At 44.5% G+C, this 20981-nt stretch overlaps 1 protein-coding gene across 4 annotated transcripts in view; it reads right to left on the bottom strand.

Moving 5' to 3' along the window:
- The window catches only part of LOC147111607 (betaine-homocysteine S-methyltransferase), a 52095-nt gene that overhangs the window by 28061 nt on the left and 3053 nt on the right, over positions 1–20981 (bottom strand). For all 4 annotated transcript variants that reach the window (XM_085998683.1, XM_085998685.1, XM_085998681.1 and 1 more), the window contains exon 2: positions 19454–19521. In XM_085998683.1, the coding sequence (XP_085854809.1) occupies positions 19454–19521 (68 nt within the window). The remainder of the gene's footprint in view (positions 1–19453; positions 19522–20981) is intronic.

Raw genomic sequence — 20981 nt, 5'->3', positions numbered from 1 at the left:
GTGGCACTGCCACTTTTTTCCAACATCCACAATAGAACACTTTTTCAAACAAAATCAACCTTGAACAGGTGTAGACTATACCTCAATTAGTCAGAAGAGCAGTGCTTGTTTCAGCTCAGATTCACAAGGAAATCAATAACAAAGTGGTGCCCCTGCCTCTAAGATGACCTGCAGTCAAACTCCACCGTAGGCACGGCAGTGCCAGTGACTGAAGGCCCATACCTATACATCTCAGGCTCATTCCAGGCATGCTGCACTACTCTTCTACAGGGAGAGTTCTGTGGACTGCCAAACAGTGCAACCCTCCTCACACCCACCTCATGCAGCATAACTGTTACATTTTTAGGCTTTAGTCTGATATTTCACTTGTGCTCTGCAAAGACCACTCCTGTGGACAAACCCTTGTTTCCAATGAACCAGAATGTGATTATATATGCACAATATCTGGTGATGTAGCATTGTCTGGAGGACAAACAGAAGCCAGTTATTGTAATAGCTTACTGAATTGGCATGAGTCCCACTCGTGTTCTTCTAGTCTTTGGAGAGCAGAGGAATAAGTACAGACCTTCGGCTGTAAACTACTATTCAAATTTTTCAAAGTAAAGGTTAAACAATAGCACAAAATCAATATTGCAAAATTTCTATCTACTGCTTCCTCAAATACAAAAATAATTTTAAAAAGTGACATTTTGTGAACTCTCAATACTAAACCTACACTAATGTTTGTAACATAAAACTTATAGTATAGGAACAGGAGTAGGCCATTTAGCCCCTCAAGCCTGTTCCACCATTCAATGAGATCAGGGCTGATCTGTGACCCAACTCCAATATTCCCTCTAATTATTTTGGCACCACACAACCCCTTTAAGGGGCTGCACAGGCAATTCAAAATACCGCGCATGTGTGGTTTTTACTGGCCACGCAGCTTCAAGGGAACGTTGCCTAACTCCATATATCCGCCTTTGCCCCTCATCCCTTCATACTTTTGGTTAACAGAAATCTATCAATCTCAGATTTAAAATGAATAAGTTACCTAGCATCGACTGCCGTTTGTGGAAGAGAGTTTCATACTTCTACCACCCATTACGTGTCGAGGTGTTTCCTAACTTTATTCCTGAAAGGCCTGGCTCTAATTTTCAGGCCATGTCCCCTAGTCCTAGATTCCACAACAAGCAGAAATAGGGTAGATAGAGATAAACTATCAGTTCCCCATAATATCTTGAAAACTTCCATCAAATCACCGCATAATTTTCTAAATTCCAGGGAATAGAACCCTAGTTTGTTTAATCCCTCCTCGTAATTTAACCCTTGGAGTCCGGGTATCATTCTAGTAAATCTGCGCTGCACTCCCTCCAAGGCCAATATATCCTTCCTAAGGTGTGGTGCCCAGAACTGCTCTCAGTACTCCAGGTGTGGTCTAACCAGGGCTTTGATTGACTGCAGCATTACTTCTAACTCCTTCTATTCTTGTCCTCTAGATATAAAGGCCAGCATTCCATTAGCCTTTTTGATTATTTTTTGTACCAGATCATGACATTTTAATGATCTATGTACATGGAGCCCCAAGTCTCTTTGGACCTCCACTGCTTCTAGCTTTTCACCATTTAGAAAGTACTCTGAGCTATCCTTTTTAAGTCCAATGTGGATGACCTCATACTTGCCTATATTGAAATCCATTTGCACAGTTTTGCCCATTCATTTAATCTATTAATATTTCTTTTTTTGCTTCCATCTACGCTGCTTACAACGCTGCCTATCTTTGTGTCATCAGCAAACTTTATATGTGGCTCTCTATTCTGTCATCTAAGTCGTTAATAAGTACAGTGAATAGTTGAGGCCCCAACACAGATCCCTGTGGGATGCCACTCATCACATCCTGCCAATTAGAGTACCTGCCCATTATCCCTTCTCTCTGTCTCCTGCCGCTCAGCCAATCTCCTAACCAGGTCAATAATTTGCCTTCAATTTCATGAGCTTCAACTTTAGCTAAGTCTCTTAGGACAGACTTTATCGAATGCCTTTTGGAAGTCCATATAAATAACATCCATAGACATTCCCCTGTCCACTTTAGTCACCTCTTCAAAAAATTCAATCAGGTTCGTCAGGCATGACCTACCTTTACAAATCCATGCTGGATCTCTCTAATCAGATGAAAATTTTCAAGATGTTCAGTCACTCCATCCTTAATTATAGACTCTAGTAATTTCCCGACAACAACAGATGTTAGTATTCCCTGGTTATCCTCTCTCACATTTCTTAAAATAGTGGAGTGACATGTGCAACTTTCCAATCTAAAGGAACGGTTCCCGAATCGAGAGAACTTTGCAAGATTATAGGGCTGAATTTTGACCTTTGAGTGTCGATGACAGCAAGGGGGCGGGGGGGGGGGAGGGGGTGCATGGATTGCGTTGGGAACCCAGAAGTTGGAGAGGCGCATTTTGCAGTGGTTTTTTAACAAAACCACTGCATTTGAATCAGACTTCCAGGTTTCCTGACCAATTAACTGGAGTGTGGGTCCAATGACTCTACTTCAGCTGAGCTATATATAGGAGCAATGCACAGATGTCACTTGAAGGCTGGTGAAGGAGGAAGACAGGCTGTGGGAATAGTGAGTTGGTTGCATTGTAAAGATTTGATAAAGCTCAAACCTTAAATATGCAGGCTCAAAGAGAGAAAGCAGCCCCAAGACTCAGAGATGCCTCCTCAAGAGATATTACTCCAAGGAGTTAGGGCTCACAGGGACATCCTCTTCCCTGCTGATGGGAGAAAGAGGCCAGCTGCTCAGACTAAAAACGCATGGCTGGAGATTGCTGACGAAGTGAGCAGCAGGAGTGTTGTTGGCAGGACTTGGATCCAGTGTTGAAAACACTTTAACAACCTCATGAGATCAGGAAAGGTGAGTAGAATGCCACATTGCCCTACATCCTGATGTGCGTGTCACCCAACTCCCTCACTCTGCCTTCCCAAGTCTACTCCTGCATGTCACTTCTCACACCAACCTATATTGTAGGTGCACCCATCCCTCACTGTTTATGAACTTACTCACATCCCCATCTGACCAGACACTCACCCTCATCTTAATGCAAAGTAACGCCTCTCCCTCAGTCACTCTCAACAGATTTTGCCCATCCATCCCTTCACTCATTCCATGACTCTCACTCAAAGGTCTCCTTTCCCTCCTTGCAGAAGAGAGCACACAACATCTGGGAGAGGCAGCGAACCAGTGGTGGCCCTCCAATCATGACACTGCTCACTTCAGCAGAGGAGGCGGCGCTGGAGCTGAGCTGCGTTGCGGAGCTGCTGGAGGTGGGAGATGGAAAGAGGGATAACTCCCAGCTACCTGGTGACAGAATTAAATATCATACAGCCACATGGTATACAACAGTCACTCATGCTGACTTGATGTCAGCAGCCAGTGAAATATGATCATGTGCATAATGGTAACTTAAAACATTCTTATAACAGTTCTAATTCATGTCTTTACTCTCCCACAGGCCCATCAAGTATCCCCCCCCACTGTCCAGCCTGAGGAGGAAGACGACTCGTCAGAGGAGGTCGCGGACTCTGAAGGTGCACGGTCACGACCCATGCACACCAAGCACCAGCGCAAATACACACACATCGGTGGCTCCACTAAGTGAGAAAGTAATGTTGTCATGTGTGAGCAAGAGCAGATAGTGGAGACAGGGACAGCAGTGGAGAGTCCTCGTCAGAGGGCGCAGGAAGCTCCAAGCAGTGCTCAGCTGGATGAAGATGCTGAACCTCGGGGACCATCGACAAAGCAACAGAAAATGCGGGAGGCTCTGGCAGCTTTTCCAGCCACGACGTGCACGATTGCAGGGAGAATGGAAGAGTCCATCTCCAGTATGACCGGAATGTTGCAGGCCACAGCTATGATGTGTTCGTCCATGGAAAGGATGGCCACCCGCATGGAGCATCAAGTGTGCCAGTCAAATGAGTGCATGCTTGCTGTGAACAGCAGCTTGCAGACTCTGATTGCAGCCATATCTAGGATGGATAGAAACCTAGACTTGGTCATTCATCTCTCCACTGATGTGCAGCAAAGTGCTCTCCAGCTCCTTGCTAGCAGGGAAATGTGGGTGGGCCATGAGGGATGATGGTGAGGGGACATGAAAGTGGGGACTCTGCTCAAAGCACTCTCATTTCTCCTTTGTTCTCCCCCCCCCCACCCGGTCCCCAGTCAGAGCCTCGTATCCTGACGGCCGAGTCTGCCCCTGCACAGGTGCAGGAGGAGCAGTCTTTGGTGGGGCCCTCACAGGCTCCAAAACTCAGAGGATGTCCGCCAAAAGTATCTAAACAGTCAGAGCAGGGAAGTGAACAGCCTGACTCTACCTCTGCTGAAGCCACACGGGTTGCACGGCATAGGAGCTGTAGGAAGAGAAAGGTGAAACAATTGTAGATGCACAAGAGTATGCACATGGGTGTGTTATAAAATGTTAGCTGGTTAAGTTTCTGTTGAATATTTGAGCCACATAAAATTATTTCTTTGCTCCACTTTCTCGTCTTGTCCATTTTTGCCTGTTACCTGGCAAGTGGCCTTGTCAGTTGGAGTGAATGGTAAGACATTTGGTGAGATTTCTGGATCATTAGTCCAAGCCTCTGGATTACTAGACCAGTAATGTAACCACTATGCTACCATACATGCCTGCAGTCAATGATGCCCTGCACCCGTGGGAAGCCAGCCAGAGCCGCAAAGCCAAGCGCCTGCTCAGCCTGACTAGCTTCGTCAGTGGCAAAGTGTACATAAGTGCCTGACTTGTCAAACAGGCATCGGTCACCTGGGTGATGCATTTGTGGGCGGCCGACTGTGAGATCCTGAAAACGTCTCCTGCAGATCCCTGGAAAGAGTGAGGCGAAGAGGTTGAGAGTGGTGGTGACTTTGACAGCCACTGGTAACACGTGTCCACCAGGGCCATTTGGCAGCAAGTCTTCTTCCAGCAGGCTACAAATGTCTGCCATGACCTGATGGAATAGCCTGAGCCTCCTGAGGCACTGGTGTTCAGTCATGTCCAGGAAGCTGATCCTCTGCCTATATACTGTGTTGGGGGTATCTCCTCCTGCAAGGTGTACTTCTGTGCTCATCTCCTCTCTCCTATGGAGCGGCAGGTCGGTGAGGAAAATGCTGCTGCTCTTGCTGGCATTGTTGCTGCTGGGGCGCATCTTGGTCCTCATCTGAGGTCCATAGTGAAACAGCATGAGCAGCACCCATACTGATCTGATAGATGCCAGGTAAAGTGGAGATCAGAGGCACAATCCTCCAATGTAGTGAGAGTGGCTTCCAAAGTTGTAGAAAACACCTGCAAACTTTCAACACAAGTGGTGTCAGCAAGAGCAAGGAAGCAGTTGTAAGGTACGAGTATATATATGTGATTCTTTTAAACTGTCATTTGTGCCGCTGTGCTCTCGCCTTACTTTCACTGGCGAGGTTCAGCAAGCCCGGGAATCCCACAGACAGCCAGTAAAAGCTGCAACATCAGGTAGAAAAGGCTGTTAATAGCCTCTTAACGATCTCTAAACCACTTTAATTAGGTCACCCGACTCTCCCGAGGGGGTCTCTGGCGCGCTATCTAATGCGCAAGAGTTAAAGGTGGAAGCCGGCTTACCGATGCGGTCAATTTCACCCCTTTTAAATGCCCACCTGCTCGCAAACCCACACTCTTCAAAGTAAAAATTCAGCCCATAGGTAGGGCGTCTGCAATGTTCTCAACTACTTTAAAACCTGGGATGAAAACTATCTGGTCCTGGGGATTTGTCACACTTTCATGCCATTATTTTCTTCATTACTGTTAATTTGCTTATGTTAATTTTGGTGAGTCCCTGATTCAATATTTTTTTCCTTGGAATGTCCGGCACGCTGTCCTCTTCCTCTACTGTAAATACTAATGCAAAGTAATTATTTAACATATCCGCCCTTTCTTTATTTTCATTTATAATTTCACCAGTCAGTTTTTAAGGGGCCCAAATTGCTCTTAACCACCCTCTTTTTCCTAATTGTAAATGTTTTTTTGTTGATTTTGCTATCCTTTGCAAGTTTCTTTTCATAATCCCTTTTTGTAGCTATTACTATCTATTTTGTCACCCTTTGCTGTTCTTTCTATCTCTCCCATTCACCAGGATGTATGTTATTTTTTGCATTCTTCTATGATTTTTCTTTTAATTTTATGCTGTCCCTTACCTCTTTACTCGTCCATGGCTTTTTTTTTGGCAAGTCGAGTTCTTGCCCCTTAGGGGTATAAACTAGTTCTGTATCACGCTAAAATTCTTTTTTGAACACCTCCCACTGATCTTCTGTCATTTTACCCATTAACAGTTTTGCCCAGTTGACTGTGGACAGTCTCTGTCTCATCCCGTTCAAGTCGGCCTTAGCTTAATCTAGAATCTTAGTAGCTGTTCTGCTTTACTTCCTTTCAAACACAACATGAAACGCAATCATATTGTGGTCTCTATTAGATAAATGTTCACGCACCGTTAGGCTGTTGACAAATCTGTCTCATTGCTCATTATTAAATCTAGATGGGCTGTCCCCTTGTTGATTCCAAGACATATTGCTGCAGAAAACTATCCTGAACCCACTCAAGAGATTCACTACCTTGCTGACATGAGCTCATCTGCTTATCCCAATCTATATGGAAGTTAAAATTCCCCCATTAAAACCACTCTGCCTTGACTAATCTCTGCATTAATACATTCTGCCGCTTCACAGATGTTACCAGGGTGCCTGTACACAACTCCCACTACAGTCTTAAATCCTTTTCTATTTCTAAATTCTACCCATAAAGTCTCCCCTGCCTACTTACCTCTCGTTATATCATCTCTTATCATAGAAGTAAATGGCAGTGGGGGAGAATTTAATTTGATTGGCTTTCAGCTCTTGCGTAGCGCAGTCAGTGTGTCTGGATTGGAGGTGATGAACATGCTCTCTGTCATGGCTAGGTAGGAGTGTTGTGCTGTATAAGCACGGGTCCTGAGGTAATAGTGGGAGTGCAATTAGCAACAGCACGGGAATTGACAGAGAGTCTGATCTTCTGTAACCTTTGGTGCTTTGTGGATTTCTGTAGCAATTTGTCACATTCAATGTAAATGTAACACAGGAATCACTGCAAAAAGGCAGCACCAGGGAACCAAAAAATGTCTGCAAAATATTCCGTCAAAAAAGCAGAAATTACATCCGAGGGTACAAGGTTGTCTTGAATAAAGTTTATATATTTTTTAATGGGTGGATCTAAAAGCTAAACATAGATGCTAATGAGAGCTTGTGTTGCAAATGTTTGCCATTGCTTCATTACGTCTGTGCAAGCGGGAGAGATGAAGTGCCGCCCACCGTCAATGAGGCCAATGTGATTTTGTGCAGATAAGTGAAGGGGTTTTTCCCCACTCTGAGCTCGGGGCAGTTGCATTTGAGGCCATGTTTTAGCCAGTGGGCTTTCTAATACACAACTTTTACAGGTATTTAAAAAAATTGGGTAGGTCCAGTCTCTGAAGAGAGTGGGCTGCAGGTCAAGGCTCTACGAACACAAGCTTGATATTCTACCAATACTGCAAGTTATTATTACAACAAAGCCACAGACAGACAAATAAAAAAGGAAGTACAGTCACCATGGGTATTACACATTTGCAGAATTGGTACAAGATAAATGTGACACTCTTACTGGGAGAGAGGGCCAGTAAACACACAGAACAGACTGTTATTACTAGGAATCAGTCAGTCAGCATTTTATACATTTGCACAAAGAACCATTCGCTCTGAAGGAAGTGAGGGAAAAGCCAGATGTTTTTACTGAGACCTGCCAGTGAGAACACAGCTGTGGCAAAAAATGCTGGCAGTATGTCTCCAGCTGCTCCTGCCAAGGGTAATTTTTTTTGCAGTTTTCTATAATAGCTGCACTGTGACATCTCAGCCGCAAGATCAAATCCATTAAGTACATTTCTGCAATGGTTTGACTTCGCCATTTTGCCGCAGCACCCACTGACATCGACCAACGGTGCTCTCCTTCTTGCTCTTGGGCAGCCGGCCGCACCAGTACTGACATCCCTTCATTCGCCGTGCCCTTATATGGTGCACAACATTCCACCGCCACCACACCAAATCCAGTCCACTAACATGGGCTTTACTGGCCGTCAGAACAGGCGACCCAGACATGCTTCACCCCAAAAATCGTATTCCTGCTATAAGCGCTTCTCTATCTTTGAAATGTTTCTTCTCTGCCGGCCTGATAGGACATGCAAGCATTAGTTGCCTTCTGGCAAGACAGTGCAACATGTGCCCACCTACAGGAGTGCCTGCTTAAAGGGAGCACTTGCTCAAGCCTCAATTAACGCCTCGTTAGTTCTGCCATGTATCCTTAGTGAAAGGGTTAAAAGCAAATCGTCTCAGTGTTTAAAATGCAAAGCAAACAAATTACAAAGGAAAGAGAAAGGGGTTATGTGCAAAATCACTAAGAGCTGAGGAGAAGCCAGGTGGCTAGATAAAATGTCTGCCCAGCTCAAGGACTTTATACAATGGAGCCTTACAAGAAGATAAGGCATAGGCACCAAGCGACACACAGCTAATGCTGAACTGTGAGAAAGATTTAATAAAATCAGCTAAACTTAAAGTAACATAAAGAAACAAAATGGCTTGCGTAGATTATTAAAGAAACCTCAGCCTAGCAACTGTAGAACCAGACGTCATAACACAGGTGGCAGAGATAAGAAATAGAACAGAAAGAATGGGCTCAGTTACAAACGAGTTGTTGATACTGTAACCTATGACCTGCAGCCCAGTATTGCAGACCAAGAAGGGTCACGAGGGCCTAACCGCCAGAATCATTGCAGGGGAGGATTAATTAGCTATTGTATTGAAGGGGTTAAATTGAACCTCTCAGAATTCGGACAGCCGAGGTGACCACTAATTAAGTGATGCCAGCAAAATTAAACTCAGAACAAAGCAGTGGGGTCATGTGAAAGTGAATAAGATAAGAAATATCACAATAAAAATTGACTTACGTAAAAAGGCAAAACTAAAACAAAGAACAATGTGAGAAGCTTCGAAAAACCAAGATAAGACGCAGTTGTGGGACCAGACAGAATATGTGCGTTTTGCGTAAGCGATAAGGAATATGCTGCTTTAGCTAAAAATTGTAGACACAGCAGAATATAGGGGTCATGGGAATTTGACCTGTAACCAAAGGCATAGTAAGATGTAACTAGCCTTTACTAATACTGAAAAGAATCCATATGTGATCAGGTGATTATTGTAATACAATGTGATTGGATGAAAATAGAATAAAAAGCTGTACCAACCAAGAGAGAACGAGAAGGTGCTCACACAGACCGCGGGGGTCTAAGGCGCTTCTCCCAGAGCTCTGATAATAAACTGCATCTTTTTACTTTTACACGGTTTAGATGTGAATTTATTTTCACCACAACACTTAGTACAAAAACAACTGGATAAAGGGGGCGTCCAATTTTGCACGCTGGGGTGCCCATTAAAAGGCTTCTGTTGCAGTTGAAATGAGAGCAGTAGCTCCAACAGTTTACAAAGCTGAATGTGCATGGCAAGAATCAGAGTGAAAACAGGACAGCAGTCACAACACGCACATCACAACACAGACAAAGGATCCCCTTGGAATGAGTGACCATAACATGGTTGAATTCCAAATTCAGTTGGAGGGTGAGAGAGTTGGATCTCAAACCAGCCTACTAAGCTTAAATAAAGGAGACTATGAAGGTATGAGAGCAGAGTTGACTAAAGTGGACTGGGAAAATAGATTAAGGTGTAAGACGGTACATGAGCAGTGGTGTACATTCAAGGAGATATTTCACAACTTTCAAGAAAAATATATTCCACTGAGGAAAAAGGGGCGTAAAAGAAAAGATAGCCATCCGTGGCTAAATAAAGTAATAAAGGACAGTATCCGACTGAAAACAAGGGCATATAAAGTAGCCAAATCTAGTGGGTGGATAGAAGATTGGGAAGCATTTAAAAGCCAGCAAAGAATAACTAAAAGATTAATTAAGAAAGGGAAGATAGATTATGAAAGTAAACTAGCAAAAAATATAAAAACAGATAGCAAGAGTTTCTACAGTTATATAAAAAGAAAAAGGGTGGCTAAAGTGAATGTTGGTCCCTTAGAGGACGAAACCAGGAAATTAGTAGTGGGGAACATGGAGATGGCACATACGCTGAACAAATATTTTGTATCAGTCTTTACAGTAGAGGACACTAAAAATATCCCAACACTGGACAAACAGGGGGCTATGGGGGGGGGGGGGGAGGAGCTAAACACGATTAAAATCACTAAGGAGATGGTACTCGGTAAGATAACGGGACTTAAGGCGGATAAATCCCCTGGACCTGATGGCTTACATCCTAGGGTCTTGAGAGAAGTAGCGGTAGGGATTGCGGATGCATTGGTGGTAATTTTCCAAAACTCCCTGGATTCAGGAAAGGTCCCAGCAGATTGGAAAACTGCTAATGTAACGCCCTTATTTAAAAAGGGAGGTAGACAAAAGGCTGGAAACTATAGACCAGTTAGCCTAACATCGGTGGTTGGTAAAATGTTGGGAGTCCATTATTAAGGAAGCAGTAACAGGACATTTGGATAAGCATAATTTAATCGGACAGAGTCAGCATGGTTTTATGAAGGGGAAGTCATGTTTGACAAATTTGCTCGAATTCTTTGAGGACGTAACAAACAGGGTGGATAAAGGGGAACCAGTGGATGTGGTGTATTTGGACTTCCAAAAGGCATTTGACAAGGTGCCAAAAGATTACTGCACAAGATAAAAAATCACGGGATTGGGGGTAATATACTGGCATGGGTGGAAGATTGGCTATCTAACAGAAAACAGAGCGTGGGGATAAATGGTTCATTCTCGGGTTGGCAATCAGTAACTAGAGGTGTTCCGCAGGGGTCAGTGCTGGGACCCCAACTCTTTACAATCTATATTAACGATTTGGAGGAGGGGACCAAGCGCAACGTATCCAAGTTTGCCAACGATACAAAGATGGGAGGGAAAGTAGTGAGTGAGGAGGACATAAATAACCTGCAAAAGGACATAGACAGGCTAAGTGAGTGGGCAGAAATTTGGCAGATGGAATATAAAATGTTGGAAAGTGTGAGGTTATGCACTTTGGCAGAAAAAATCAAAGAGCAAGTTATTATCTAAATGGAAAGAAACTGCAAAGTGCTACAGTACAAAGGGATCTGGGGGTCCTGGTGCATGAAACACAGAAGGTTAGTATGCAGGTACAGCAGGTGATCAGGAAGGCCAATGGAATCTTGGCTTTTATTGCAAGGGGGATGGAGTATAAAAGCAGGGAAGTCTTGCTTCAGTTATACAGGGTACTGGTGAGGCCACACCTGGAATACTGCCTACAGTTTTGGTTTCCATATTTAAGAAAAGATATACTTGCTCTCGAGGCAGTTCAGAGAAGGTTCACTCGGTTGATTCCGGAGACGAGGGGGTTGACTTATGAGGAAAGGTTGAGTAGGTTGGGCCTCTACTCATTGGAATTCAGAAGAATGAGAGGCGATCTTATCGAAACATATAAGATTGTGAGGGGGCTTGATCGGGTGGATGTGGTGAGGATGTTTCCACTGATGGGTGAGACTAGAACTAGGGGGCATAATCTTAGAATAAGGGGCTGCCGTTTCAAAACTGAGATGAGGAGAAACTTCTTCACTCAGAGGGTAGTAAATCTATGGAATTTGCTACCTCAGAGAGCTGTGGAAGCTGCGACATTAAATAAATTTAAAACAGAGATAGACAGTTTCCTAGCTGATAAGGGAATTAGGGGTTACGGGGAACGGGCACAAATTTAAGGCGATTGGTAAAAGAACCAGACGCGACATGAGGAAAACGTTTTTATGCAACGAGTGGTTAGGATTTGGAATGCACTGCCTGATAGGGTGGTGGATACAGGTTCAATAGTAGCCTTCAAAAGGGAATTGGATAAATACTTAAAAGGAGAATAAATTGCAGGGATATGGGGAAAGAGCAGGGGAGTGGGACTAAAAAGATTGCTCTTCGAAAGAGCTGGCACAGACTCAATGGGCCGAATGGCCTACCGTGCTGTATTATTCTATGATTCAATACGTTGCTTTGTGGTGCAGTTCAGAGAGGATTGAGCCAGAGACTCGAGTGGCAGTTGTATCAAGGCAGAGCGGCAGCGTGCTGAAATGTCTTTGAATCCTTCCCTAGCAGTCACAAGCTTGCTCAGGGTGCACACGGTTGCTAGGACACTGTTTAAACAATCCCAGACTTGATTCCTTGGTTGTCCTGCTCGGGTTAAAGCGCATGCGAAGAGGCAGGCAACTTCAACCCTCCCCAGCCTACACTTAACAGCTATCCGCAAACGCTTCACCCCTTTCAATCGATTTCCTTTTTTGGCCCCAAAAAAAGTGGGAGTTGAAAGAGATTTGCATAAAATCCAAACACAGTAAATAAAATTACATTGTACATTTAAAAACCGCGTGCGGGCCAAATCTTCTTGGGGAAACAAGTTTTTAAAAGAGTAAAACTGATTTGCATGTACCTATTGCACAGAATGCAACCTAAACCAACCCTGAAAGCAAACATAGAAACATAGAAGATAGGGGCAGGAGTAGGCCATTCGGCCCTTCGAGCCTGCTCCGCCATTCAATGAGATCATGGCTGATCATCCAAATTCAGTACCCTGTTCCTGCCTTCTCTCCATATCCCTTGATCCCTTTAGCCTTAAGAAATATATCCAACTCCTTCTTGAATATATTTAATGAATTGGCCTCTACTGCCTTCTGTGGTAGAGAATTCCATAGGTTCACCACTCTCTGGCTGAAGAAATTCCTCCTCATCTCTGTCCTAAATGGCTTACCCCTTATCCTTAGACTGTGACCCCTGGTTCTGGACTCCCCGACCATCGGGAACATCCTTCCTGCATCTAGTCTGTCTAGTCCTGTTAGAATTTTATAAGTTTCAATGAGATCCCCTCTCATTCTTCTAAACTCCAGCGAGTATAAGCCCAATCGACCCAATCTCTCCTCATACGTCATTCCTGCCATCCCAGGTATCAGCCTGGTGAATCTTCGCTGCACTCCCTCCATGGCAAGAACATCCTTCCTCAGATAAGGCGACCAAAACTGCACACAATACTCCAGATGTGGTCTCACCAAGGCCCTGTACAACTGCAGCAAGACATCCTTGTTCCTGTACTCAAACCCTCTCGCTACGAAGGCCAACATACCATTTGCCTTCTTAACCGCCTGCTGCACCTGCATGCTTACCTTCAGCGACTGGTGCACAAGGACACCCAGGTCTCGTTGCACTTCCCCTTCTCCCAATCTATTGCCGTTCAGATAATAATCTGCCTTCCTGTTTTTGACACCAAAGTGGATAACCTCGCATTTATCCACGTTATATATATTGCATCTGCCATGCTTCTGCCCAATCACCCTGCCTGTCCAAATCATACTGGAGTTTCTCGGCATCCTCCTCACAGCACACAGGCCCACCCAGCTTTGCGTCGTCTGTAAACTTGGAGATATTACATCTAGTTCCCTCGTCTAGATCATTAATATATATTGTGAATGAATAGCTGGGGTCCAAGGACCGATCCCTGCGGTATCCCACTAGTCACTGCCTGCCACTCGGAAAAAGACCCGTTTATTCCAACTCTTTGCTTTCTGTCTGCCAACCAGTTCTCTATCCAAGTCAATACCTTGCCCCGAATCCCATGTGCCTTAACTTTACATGCTAATCTCTTATGCGGGACCTTATCGAAAGCCTTTTGAAAGTCCAAATACACCACATCCACTGGTTCTCCCTTATCTATTTTACCAGTTACATCCTCAAAAAAATTCCAGTAGATTAGTCAAGCACGATTTACCTTTTATAAATCCATGTTGACTTTGTCCGATCCTGTCACTGTTTTCCAAGTGCTCTGCTATTACATCTTTTATAATAATGGACTCTAGCATTTTCCCCACTACCGATGTCAGGCTTACCGGTCTGTAATTCCTCGTTTTCTCTCTACCACCTTTTTTGAATAGTGGGGTAACATTAGCTACCCTCCAATCCATGGGAACTGTTCCAGAGTCTATCGGATGTTGGAAGATGACCTGCAATGCATCTACTATTTCTGGGGCCACTTCCTTAAGTACCCTAGGATGTAGATTATCAGGCCCTGGGTATTTATCGGCCTTCAGTCCCGTCAATTTCCCTAAAACCATTTCCCTACAAATACTGATTTCTTTCAGTTCCTCCCTTTCATCAGATCCTATGTTCCCCGACATCTCTGGGAAGTTATTTGTGTCCTCCTTTTTGAAGACAGAACCAAAGTATGTACAGGAAACTTTCTGGTATCCGGCACTGACGGGACCGAGCTGGTGCCGTCCCATCAAAACTGCCGTAGAAACCAGCACTAATGTTAAAACATACGGAGCTTCTGAGCTCCGTGTGAAGCAACAAACCCTGTTACTTAGCAACAGCTTCAAAACAGTTGGCATAGCTTGCAAGCGTCTCTGTAGCTAAGCAACAGCTTCAGCTAGACCTTGCAGAGCCACGACTGCAGAAAAAAAGCAATGAAAAGAAAAAAAACTTATCTGAACCGACTCCTGAATTTTGCCGGTGGATAGAGCTTTCCAGACATTTAACCTCCGGATAAACGAAAGTTTCCTGTATTTAATTGGTCTGCCATTTCTTTGTTCCCCATTATAAATTCCCCTGATTCTGACTGCAAGGGACCTACGCTTGACTTCACCAATCTTTTTCTCTTCACATATCTATATAAATAAAAGCTTTTACAGTCAGTTTTTATGTTCCCTGCAAGCTTACTGTCATACTCTATTTTCCCCCTCTTAATTAATCCCTTTGTCCTCCTTTGTTGAATCCTAAACTGCTCCCAATCCTCAGGTTTACTGCTTTTCTGGCCAATTTATATGTCCTCTCCTTAGATCTTATGCTATCCCTAATTTCCCTTGTTAGCCACGGTTAAGTCACCTTTTTTGTTTTATGTTTATGCCAAACTGGGATGAACAAATTCTGGACTTCATCTATGCGATCTTTGAATGTTTGCCATTGCCTATCCACCGTCAACCCTTGACATTCCCCAATCAATCCTACCCAACTCGCGCCTCATACCATCGTAGTTTTCTTTATTTAAATTCAGGATCCTAGTCTCTGAGTCAACTACTTCACTCTCCATCTTAATGAAGAATTCTATCATATTATGATCGCTCCTCCCCAAGGAGCCTCGCACAACAAGATTGCTAATTAATCCTTTCTCATTACATAATACCCCGTCTAAGATGGCCTGATCTCTAGTTGGTTCCTCAAAATACTGGTCCAGGAAACCATCCCGTATACACTCCAGGAATTCCTCCTCCACAGTATTGTTACTAATTTGGTTAGCCCAATTTATATGTAGATTAAAGTCACCCATGATAACTGCTGTGCCCTTATTGCACGCTTCTCTAATTTCCCTTTTAATGCCATCCCCAACCTCCGCATTACTGTTTGGAGGTCTATATACCACTCCCACTAATGTTTTCTGCCCCTTGGTATTTCTCAGTTCTACCCATACAGACTCCACATCATCAGAGCTAATATCCTTCCTTATAATTGTGTTAATCCCCTCTTTAAACAGCAATGCTACCCCACCTCCTTTTCCTTTTTGCCTATCTTTCCTGAATATTGAATACCCCTGGATGTTGAGTACCCAGCCTTGGCCACCCTGGAGCCATGTTTCCGTAATCCCAATCATATCATATTCGTTTACCTCTATTTGCGCAGGTAATTCATCCCCCTTATTACGAATGCTCCTCGCATAAGACACAAAGCCTTCAGGCTTGTTTTTTTAACGCTCTTAGACCTTTTAGAATTATTATTTACTGTGGCCATGTTTGATTTAAACCCTTGATTTCTCTGACTGCCACTTTTGTTTTTCTCCTTCCTGTCTTTTGCTTTTATCCTTGTTTCCCTTTCCTCTGTGTCCCTGCTCAGGTTCCCAACCCCCTGCCATTTTAGTGTAAACCCTCCCCCAGAGCACTAGCAAACACTCCCCCCGAGGACATCGGTCCCGGCCCTGCCCAGGTGCAAACCGTCCGGTTTGTACTGGTCCCACCTCCCCCAGAACTGGTTCCAATGTCCCAGGAATTTGAATCCCTCCCCCTTGCACCATTCTTCTAGCCATGTATTCATCTGAAATATCCTTCTATTTCTACTCTAAATAGCATGTGACACTGGTAGCAATCCTGAGATTATTACCTTTGAGGTCCTATTTTTTTTAAAAATTTACCTCCGAACTCCCTATATTCAGCTTTTAGGACCTCATCCCGGTTTTTACCTATATCATTGGTACCTATATGCACCACGACAACTGGCTGTTCACCCTCCCCTTCCAAAATGTTCTGTAGCCGCTCCGAGACATCCTTGACCCTTGCACCAGGGAGGCAACACACCATCGTGGAGTCTCGTTTGCAGCAGCAGAAACGCCTATCTATTCCCCTTACAATAGAATCCCGTATTACTATAGCTCTACCCCTCTTTTTCCTCCCGTCCTGTGCAGCAGAACCACCCCTGGTGCCAGGAAGTTGGCTGCTGCTGCTTTCCCCTGATAAGCCATCCCCCCAACAATATCCAAAGTGGTATATCTGTTTGAGAGGGGGCTGACCACAGGGGACTCCTGCACTACCTGCCTGCGCCTACTACTCTGCCTGGTGGTCACCCATTCCCTTTCTGCCTGTGCAATCTTTACCTGCGGTGTGACCAACTGATTAAATGTGCTATCCACGACGTCCTCAGCATCGCGAATGCTGCAGTATGTATCCAATCGCAGCTCCAGCGCCGCAATGCAAGAGGCAACGTTTCTCATAAATCTCAAAAGTTGTTACTAAACTTGAATCTAACGCCCGCCGTCCTTTCTTAACAAGTAGAGCTGCCAATCGCTTTGCAGCGACCTTGCTTGTTGAGAAAAATGGATTTCTGCTATCTCCTTTCTGTTAATGCAGATAAGAGCAAGGAAGACGTACATGCGGCTAAAGGTGTACGAGATGTGTGTCAATTTTGACTTCAGCAAGTTAGAATCAACTGTTTTTTAATGAGCGAGACACATTATGTGTTCAACGAAACCAAGCTTTAAAAGGAGACTGTTCCGATTACTAAACACTTAACAATAGAAGTCATCGGTGCAGAATCATTTCATTTGGCTCAGGTGATTGAAAGTTGTTGTTGTTGTAAAATTTGTCCATGGACAAAAATCTCAGGAGTTCGTGGCCCGGTCAGTACAAATAAAAATCAGAGGGAACATTGACCCTAACCTGTCCATCTGCTCTAATGTTGTTTTTAATCACACATTTCTTATTTCTCTCTCCTGATACAATTACTTTACATCATTTAGTTTTCCCTTTACCTGTGTAGCATAACGCACAATTTCTGACTATTACTCTACTCTTCCTTTTCATTTGTTTTAGAATTAATATTTATACCTTTTCCACCGGAGCCCTCCCCCCCCCCCACCCCCATTTACTAGTTTAAAGTTCTTGTGACCACCCTATTTATCCTTTCCGCAAAGACCATGGTCCCAGACTAGTTCAGGTGGAGTCCGTCCCAACAGAACAGTTCCTTCCTGTCCCAGTACTGGTGCTAGTGTCCCATGAAATGGAACCCCTCTTTCCCACACCATTCCTTCAGCCACATGTTTACCTCCCTAATCTGCTTATCCCTATGCCAATTTGCACATGGCTCAGGTAATAATCCAGAGATTATAAACCTTGGGGTCCTGCTTTTCAATTTAGCACCCAGCTCCTGGTACTCTGAACAGGACCTCTTACTTTCTCTTTCCTATGTGGCTGGTCCCAACATGGACCACAACAACTGGATCATCCCCCTCCAATATCCTTTCAAGCCTTTGCAAGATGTCCCTCACCCTGGCACCAGGTTGGGAACATACCATGTGGGACTCGCGATCCTGCTTACAAAGGATACTACCCGTCCCCTTAATTATAAAATACCCGACAACTACCACATTATGCTTCCTCTCCTCCTTACTTTGAACAGCCTCCTGCTCCAAGGTGCCACGGTCCGCATTCTGGCTGTCCTTCCAACAGTCTTCATCCTTATCCTCACAGGTAGCAAGTACATTGTACCTGTTGGATAGGATCAGTTCCTGCAGATCCTCGTTCTCTATCACATCTGGGTCAGTGTTTAGGTGTTCATTTCTATCTCAATGAACCCAGAAGAAATGGGAGCATGCGGTTTCGGATATATCTCTTGTACCTTTTGTGCTAAGTTTATCAAATTAATGCAATGCTTCCGGAACTCCACCCTGATTCAGGACCCCAGCCCATTTGCACATTACCCAGCACTTCACCTTAATTTGATTGATTTCAGGACAAATTAAGCAGTCAGTGTTCTGCTTTATCCTTGCTTTGCAACCAGTAAATATTTCCATTGGAGTAATTCTTCCAATGTGGCATGTTATACACCAGACAGTAATGTGAGTTAGACAGAGTAACTCCCCAAAAATAATAACCCTGGCCTCTGAAGATCATCCTCTATTACACCTGTGTGACATTTTTCCATCTCCCGCACCATCTATGCTGTAGCCTCTCTGAGTTAGATTGCCAATTTAGTACCAGTGTTGAACTTGGGGCAATTTTTCTGTGGCCCATGCCCACTAAGAACTGGATTGAAACTATCTACACTCACTTCACTCAACAGGCAGAAGTCTTTCATCCCATCAGTCCTTGAATACATGTGTGTGCGTAACACAGAGAATGGGAGTAAGTGGTGTTTTAAGACAAATGATGCAAATGAGAGATGAGACTAACAGGCACACTGGATGGCAGCATACCTGTTCATCAGGCAAGCGACTCGAGCACTTATAACAAATACCTATATAAGGTACTCAGGGCATGCAGTCACCTGCTGATGGCCCTGTGGGTAGTGGAGTGGGCCCAGGGGCCGTGTAGCCTGGTTCTGCTCCTACTGTGTTCTAATTCTGTGTTAGATTTCAGGAGATGGTTATATTCCTGTTCCTGGCTGGGGTGGAGATCGCCTTTACAGAAGGTAAGTACTGTAGAAAATATAGGGACAGAGTGATCTCCTGGAAGAATTTCGATCGCCTAGATGGGTCGGAGAGGAATTTCCCAGATTTTTTTCTCCCAAATTGGCCATTGGGTCTTTATCTGGTTTTTCGCCTCTCCCGGGAGATCACATGGGTTCGGGTGGATGCACAGTGATAGAAGATTTGAGGTTAGGATCAGATCAGCCATGATCTTATTGAATGGTGGAGCAGGCTCGAGGGGCCGATTGGCCTACTCCTGCTCCTATTTCTTATGTTCTTATATCAAGCCCATGACTATAGCAATGGGAAATGACCTACTTAACTAAATTGAGCTGTATTTTTTAACATCAAACTACAGAACAAATTATTCAAAAAAGTAAAACAAAAATACCTGCTTCAAATTACCTTGTGTGCACATTTTTGATAGCCTGTGGATTAGTTTGCAATACTCTGGCACTCCACAATGGATCTTCCTATTACAGATAAAAGCATCCATTATTAAAGTGCAATTTTCATCTACACTCACTGGGCTTTTAGCTCAAACCAGCAATGAAATTCATTTCCAAATGGATGTATCTATCTACATGAGCTTCATCGCCAGGGCTTGCAAGCTACATATGGCCACAGCTGTACTCCACTGCCCTATATGCTTTCAGATCAATGACTGGGAAAGCAGTGGGACCAAACTGCAGGTTTCGCTGCCAGTTAAGAAACTCAGAAGGTAGAAGTGGTTGTACAGTAGGGACTGACTGCAGTAAGTAAAAACAAAAAATGCTGGAAATACTCAGGTCGGGCAGCATCTGTGCAGAATGTCTTTGATTGCATAACAGCCAGTGGCTGAGAGGCACTTTGTTCAGACGTTTTCAATAGAAGTGGTAAAAGGCTTTATAAATGCAAGTCATTTTTACAGAGGCTGACTGCAGATGGCTGTCTTAGTATGCTGGATGCCACTGCTGGTTGTAAATACTCATAGCCAAAGGCTTATGAGAGCCTAAGAGTTGACTGGGCAGAGCCCAGGTTACGTAAAAAGGAAGGGAGCGTAGTCAAGGTTACGTAAAGAGGTAGGGAGCGTAGTCAAGGTTACAGAAAGAGGTAGGGGGCAGAGTCAAGATTACAGAAAGAGGTGGGGGCAGAGTCAAGATTACAGAAAGAGGTAGGGGGCAGAGTCAAGGTTACGGAAAGAGGTAGGGGGCAGAGTCAAGGTTACGGAAAGAGGTAGGGGGCAGAGTCAAGGTTACGGAAGGGGCAGAGTCAAGGTTATGGAAAGAGGTAGGGGGCAGAGTCAAGGTTACGGAAAGAGGTAGGGGGCAGAGTCAAGGTTACGGAAAGAGGTAGGGGGCAGAGTCAAGGTTACGGAAAGAGGTAGGGGGCAGAGTCAAGATTACGGAAAGAGGTAGGGGGCAGAGTCAAGGTTATGGAAAGAGGTAGGGGGCAGAGTCAAGGTTATGGAAAGAGGTAGGGGGCAGAGTCAAGGTTATGGAAAGAGGTAGGGGGCAGAGTCAAGGTTACGGAAAGAGGTAGGGGGCAGAGTCAAGGTTATGGAAAGAGGTAGGGGGCAGAGTCAAGGTTATGGAAAGAGGTAGGGGGCAGAGTCAAGGTTATGGAAAGAGGTAGGGGGCAGAGTCAAGGTTATGGAAAGAGGTAGGGGGCAGAGTCAAGGTTACGGAAAGAGGTAGGGGGCAGAGTCAAGGTTATGGAAAGAGGTAGGGGGCAGAGTCAAGGTTATGGAAAGAGGTAGGGGGCAGAGTCAAGGTTACGGAAAGAGGTAAGGGGCAGAGTCAAGGTTACGGAAAGAGGTAGGGGGCAGAGTCAAGGTTATGGAAAGAGGTAGGGGGCAGAGTCAAGGTTATGGAAAGAGGTAGGGGGCAGAGTCAAGATTACGGAAAGAGGTAGGGGGCAGAGTCAAGGTTATGGAAAGAGGTAGGGGGCAGAG

The sequence above is a fragment of the Somniosus microcephalus genome, chromosome 10 (genome assembly GCF_052327205.1).
Source record: "Somniosus microcephalus isolate GS21.2 chromosome 10, FLI_Smic_1.0, whole genome shotgun sequence".
In the NCBI taxonomy this organism is placed as follows: domain Eukaryota; kingdom Metazoa; phylum Chordata; class Chondrichthyes; order Squaliformes; family Somniosidae; genus Somniosus; species Somniosus microcephalus.
This window is presented reverse-complemented; position numbering and strand designations above follow the sequence as displayed.